Here is a 6,626-nt window from a genome sequence, read left to right as displayed (position 1 = left end):
TACTTGTTACGGAATCCCATTTACATATATGTATCAGGGATGCAGCGAATACCGAATTTGGTCGAATAGTTAATTAGTTAATTCAATATTCGGCCAAATACCAAAAAATTGATAAAAAAAATCTTATTTTTTAGAATGAAAAACAAGCTCTTAAAGCAATTTATGTCTATCCAACAATTCTTTGTCGGGATAATATTCCATGAATCTCTCGTTCAAAATCAGATGCTTCAACAGCTATGATGGCCAAAAAATTTATCGGTGATAATAACGATCAATAATAATTGTTCTGGAATCCAAAAATTTGATGGTTTATTGCAAACGAGTATTGCAATATTTGACTATTCGTCTTTTAAGAATGGCTGAAACCGAATGTCAAATTTCGACCAAATATTCGGTACATCTCTGTATGTATATATATATATATATATATATATATATATATATATACATATAACTATTATTATTATCAATCAATCAACGATCCTCAGTGAATTTTGCAAACAGATGGGTCTTGAGATCCGCTCTGAACTAAGTAAAAATTATAAAAAAATTCACACATCAAACTATTTCATTACAATGTAAACAAATATATATATATATATATAATATATAAAATATATATAAATATATATATTGTATATACGTAAAAATTTAAAATTATAACACGATGATGGAAGAATGATAAAATCAGGAATCATTTCATTGCATGAACAACAAATGATGATGATAATAATAATAATAATGATAATAATAATAATAGTTATAGACTCAATAATTTTTAGGTTAGCACAGCATATATAGCAAATATATGAGGAATTCTTTAAACTTTAGGCACGCGTTTAAAAACACAACTATGTCAATCAAAATAATGGAGAGCCGTTACAACCTTAACGTTCGTGTAGAAATCCACACACATCACACACATGTGTAGTAGAGTCTGTGCGTAAAAATATGTATATTCTATATAAGTACATGTATAAAAAGAGACAGAGAGAAAATCTATATACACAAACACACACAAACACTAAGTTTATATATATATATATATTTATATAAACATAGAAAGTCAGAGAAAGAAAGACGGAAAGAGGGGGAGAGAGAGAGAAAAAAGACACAAAGAGAGAGAGAGAGAGAGAGAGAGAGAGAGAGAGGAGAGAGAGAGAGATGTAAGGAAGGCAAAAAGTAAATCAACATGATAGATGAATCATAAAATGTTGTAAAACACAATAATATTCTTATCAATAAACATTGTAACGCCCTTATTGTAGCAAGCAAAAAATGCAAAATCATCTATAAAAAAGATTCAAAATAATGTGGGTATATGTGTTGGAAAAAATAAAACAAAACGTTTTCATTGCAAAAAAGTATGATCAATGTACGAATGTCACTATATGTAATGTATGCATGCGTGTATGCGTATGTGCATGTACATATGCATCAACATTAAATTATCTTGTTTGAAACTTAATTATGCAAGACCTGAGTTCAAAGTTCAAATTATATTTAATATGAGATGAATGTTGGATGATAATCCGCAGAAATAGCATGTAATAAAATAAATAAATGAATAAAATTGTTTAATTGAGATGAATCACAGGCTGTTTTATAGAAAAAAAGTATTTAAGAGTATGATTAAATAAAAGCCGTTATTATATCAAAGTCAGTTTGATAAAATTGCCGCGTAATTAAATTCATCAAAATCTGTGAAATAATTTTACTACTAGAAAATAATCGTGGAACCATAAAAATTTGCGCGAATTTTTTTTTAATTCATTTAAAAAGCTCTCTTCCTATCATTATACTTGCAGAGGGGGATATCTAAGGGATTTTGAGTTTCCGAAAACAGGCTAGGAACGGGCTGGGATCTGGCTATGACGTCATAATTTTCGTAATCACCATCTTCCGGAGGATTAGAGTTAGATAGAGTGGATGATAAAACCGACCTCCTAACTTCGGAACGAGAGAGCGCGCGATTGGATGAATGAAGGAACAATGAAACTGAATCAGTACTTGAAGGGACAAAATATCTGTAATGAAAATGAAAGTGAAAGCGTTGAAAATTCAAGCAATATAATGTAATAATAATAATAATAATTTTTATTTAATAATAATAATAACAACCTCCTTCCATGTGGATTGTTAACGACGAAGCTCTCCTTCCTTCTACTCGACGAATACATCATTCCATCACAACTTTCACTTTCCATCAAATTTCGATGCCCTCCTTGCTGGGAATCCAGGCGAGATAAAAATAGATCGCTGCACGTAGTAGGGAAATTCCTCACAGAGTTATCATCAGCGTAGCTGGCACTTTCGTTTGCGGCATATTTATTTATAGATAACGAGGAAGAGGACGAAGTTTGAGGTGAATAATTTCCCCCTCCTTTCACCTCACCCCGCCCATCTCTCCTGGTGATGGTGCTATTTTTAAATGAATATGCCGGATATCGCTTGATACTCGAAAACGAATCGTCTCGATTGACGCCTGGTTTTTCCAAGTTTTGTTTTTCAATCAGGGATGGGTGTGAACTGTTTATCGGTGCGGAGATCTCTAGCTCGTTACTGGCATACTTCTTAGTCAGATTCCTCTTCAAATTAGCACTGGATGGCTGGTTGTTACCATCCCCACTGGTGCTGAGAACATATCTCTCCTTGCCAGTCATTTCATCACTCGCTACTGACCTATTCTTCCACATGTAGTAACTTCTCGTGAGTACGTTAAGTTTTTTCAAAATGACCTCTTTTTCTTCATCTTGGATCTGATTGGTCGAATCTAGGGCAGCCGCTGCCAGCGGTGGCGAATCGACTTTTGACAATTTATTTTTCGATTTGACGGATCGGTTGCTAAGACGGAGAATGCCCTGCCTGAAGAACGCCAGAGATGAGGAATCTTCCGGAGGATCAAGGTCAAGGTCTTTTGATTTCAAGGCCACTGTGTGTTTGTGTGTATGTGTTTGCGTTTGAAATGTTGCTTTGCCGTTTAGAACAAATGACCAGCTTAACAATAACAATGGTGATAGCAACCAAAACTTTTACTAACGCAGAGCTTCAGTACTTGGAAGTAATTGCAGACTATTGTTAGGATTATTATTATTATTATTACTGCTGTTGTTATTATTATGGTTATTATTATTATCAGCTGACAGAAATATTGAACACCCCTCAATAACAGCAGGTAAACCGGCCTCGTCCGTCCAATCAGAAAAAAGCCATTCACTCTGTGATGCAATAAACAAAGTTTTGAAGTATAAAAATTATGGAAAAGTAAAAAAATATTTAATAAAAACCACAACAAAGACAACAATAATAATAACAACAATGAAAATGTCAGCAACAACAATAACAAGATCAAAAATTAACATAAATAATGATAAGCTCCACAATGTGTGTCTGCAAATTCATGTCTGCTATCATCTGATTGGTCAGCTCGTTTTGAGGGTCGTCGCTTTGTGGGTGGACCAATGAGGGGCCGAACATTATGGCCAAGTTATGCGCATTCATCTGCATAAATTATCATAATTATTAATATTATTAATGTTATTATGAACTTTATATTATTCAGCAATGCATTTATTGGTGTTGTATTATAGACATGTATGGCGAATCTACTGAGCCATCATCAAAGGCGCTACTAATTGTGCTCCGTTTTGTTAGAAAGATGATGATGTTTCAAGCGGCTTGATTGATGTGATTGATATCATATCAATCCCGAACACATCAGGATTGATATCATATCAATGTCCTTGAAATAAATATTGATATCATATTAATCCCGGAACCCTCAGGATTGATATGATATAAATATTTCTTTTAGGAACATTCGAAACTGAGTTTAGCATCTCTTTCAAGCGGGCCGGTGTCTTTCAAGTTAGACAGTTTTTAACTGTGAGAATTATTTCAAATCGTATTCTGTCCTCAGTCGATAGCCAATGAAGTTCAATCTTCATGTAGTCAGAAATACTGGCAGCTATAGAAAGTTGAGGAGTTGGTCTAGCAGCCACCTCAGAACCGTTGAATAGACTCCAGGTGATCTTCACTGAGACCATGCAAAACAGAATTGCACTAAGCAATTGCCTCAATGAATAAAGTTGTTGTTGTTGTTGCTACTAATAATTTTATTACTAACAGTAGTAGTAGTAGTAGTTATTGTTGTTATTATTTATTTCTATTCCAATCATCATTTTCATACAAATAAACCCTTCCAATTCAACCAATCAACAAATAAAGCAAGAAGTTCATTTCATTAGCTTTGCCCTGATTGGCTGACCTTATTCTCAGGCTCGTTTTCGGCAATCCTGTGAAGATGATTGGCCAGAAATTTGAAGGTTTCCCTGTTCGTGATTGGCAGTTCGACGAGAAGGGATTTTAATTTTAGTAACTTCTTTTCGTGGTCGGAGATTCGAGAAATTTGTATCGCTAGGTCGTACAATTCTGTATGTGCATTTGTTATTGTTTACAAGTTTATTGTTTTGCGTGTGTCCGTGTGTGTGTGTGTGTGTGTGTGTGTGTGTGTGCGTGTGTATGTCTGTCTGTGTGCGTGTGTATGTCTGTGTGTGTGTGTGTGTGTGTGTGTGAGTGTATATCTTATCATATCATCATCAACAGCAATAAAACAACGACATCAATATCATCATCGACAACAATATCACCAACAATCATTATCGTCATCTACATCATTATAATAATAATAATAATAATTATTATTATTATTATTATTATTATTATTATTATTACTGACCATAGGACATGAGAGGTTCGGGCAGTTTTCTAAAGAACAACTTCAGAAGACTGCCAACGACATTAACATCCATCCATCGGTCATTCTCGAAGTTTATCATGTCTGGATCCTGATTTGTAATCAGTCAATCAATCAATCAATCAATCAATCAATCAATCAATCAATCAATCAATCAATCAATCAATCAACCAATCAATCAATCGATCAATCAATCAACCAATCAATCAATCCATCAGTCGTTCGGTCAGTCAATTATTGACGAGTAGTTAATATTAATAATATTCATCACTAGCATTTTATTCACGTTAGAGCAGCCAACCTTATTCAGTTCGGCTATCAGTTCATTAACGCCCGCGTTATTTCCAGGAATTCTATAAATACCTTTGTTGGAAATTCCAAGACTTTCAACAACACCCACGCAGAACTCAACGATAGCAGGAATGTGCTAGGGAGGAAATAAATAGCAGAAATCAATAAAAAAAAACAATCCAAAGCAGAGAAAAATTTGACCAAACTGCTACTAATTTCAAAACATATGAATGTAAAATTCATGTTGGATTTTGTATTCCAAGCTATGAACATGTATACAACTCACTCTTTCATTCCTTCACATATTCATTCATTCATTCCTTCGTTGGTTCATTCATTCATTCTTCAGCATCCTTACCCCACCACCAACACCACCCACCTGATGATCTCGAGCAGACGACATGGGGCACATGTGGATGGGCACTCCGAACGTATCAACGACGAACGAAGCCTTCGCATGCTGGTGACCTTGGGGCCCTTTCATGACCTTCATCAACTTCTGTTTCCATGACGACCAATCCAGGGCCGGCCTCGACGACGAAAGATTTTCTGCTTTGGCGGGTTTTTCCGATATAAAAAAAATGTCTGCAGTTTTTATTCCATCGCTTTCTTAAACTTTCTTTCCAAAAATTTGTAACATTTCATCGAGGGAAGAATAAAAACAGTATACTCTATGAGGTTTTAAAAGGCCACACTGTCGTTATTATAGTAGTAGTAGTAGTAGTAGTAGTAGTAGTAGTAATAATAATAGTAATAGCAGCAGTAGTAGTAGTAGTAGTAATAATAGTAATAGCAGTAGTAGTAGTAGTAGTAGTAATAATAGTAATAGCAGTAGTATTAGTAGTATTAACATCATCATCGTCGTCGTCGTCGTCGTCATCTCATTTAAACTAGACGAAAGCTCTGTAAACTTCAAAATTATTATTTTTTTTGATTGAGTTAGTAAAATAAATACTTGTAATTGGAAAAATTATTTAATACATACGCACGTACGCACGCACACACACACACACACGCACACACCCACACACGCACACACACACACACGCACGTATTTATGACCATGATGACGTTAAATTTATTTCCAAAAACATCTCTTTTTAATGAATAAACTAAACAAACCAGCTAAACAAATAATTAATATAATTACAATAATAATTATCATTACTTTTAATTATATCAACAATAATTATATCATTATCTTTTTATTATTATTTATTATAAATATTGGTAGAAGTGGTATTGATACTGTACAAAATTTGACTCCCATACCAAAATGACTGTCACAGTGAATAGGTACACGTCATTAATACAAATTTAAATATCATTAACAAGAAGAAGAGGAAAAGAAGAGGAAGTAGAAAAAGTACAGAAATAATAATAATAGTAACAATAATAATAATCTGTCATTTATATAGCGCTCTGTGTGCGTGTGTGTGTGTGTCGTCAAGTTACTTGGTATCATTTTCCACATAAACAACAACAGCATGCATGTGAAGAACAACAAATTCGTCATACATGAGAAGATTAGTAGGAGAATTTTTTAGCATTCAAACCCAGTGACACTATCATCATCGTC

At 34.0% G+C, this 6,626-nt stretch overlaps 1 protein-coding gene across 1 annotated transcript; it reads right to left on the bottom strand.

Moving 5' to 3' along the window:
• Nucleotides 1-3,348: 3,348 nt before the first annotated feature.
• Nucleotides 3,349-4,838, bottom strand: HELRODRAFT_74384 (hypothetical protein; the record flags this gene model as incomplete). The annotated part of the gene is made up of 3 exons (XM_009014672.1): nt 3,349-3,501; nt 4,268-4,431; nt 4,739-4,838. 3 exons carry the CDS (start codon nt 4,836-4,838, stop codon nt 3,349-3,351), a joined length of 417 nt encoding a protein of 138 aa, XP_009012920.1.
• Nucleotides 4,839-6,626: the final 1,788 nt, after the last annotated feature.

This window comes from Helobdella robusta (assembly GCF_000326865.2).
Source record: "Helobdella robusta unplaced genomic scaffold HELROscaffold_14, whole genome shotgun sequence".
NCBI classification, from domain to species: domain Eukaryota; kingdom Metazoa; phylum Annelida; class Clitellata; order Rhynchobdellida; family Glossiphoniidae; genus Helobdella; species Helobdella robusta.
Note: the sequence above shows the minus strand (reverse complement) of the source record. Positions and strands in the feature narration are given on the sequence as shown.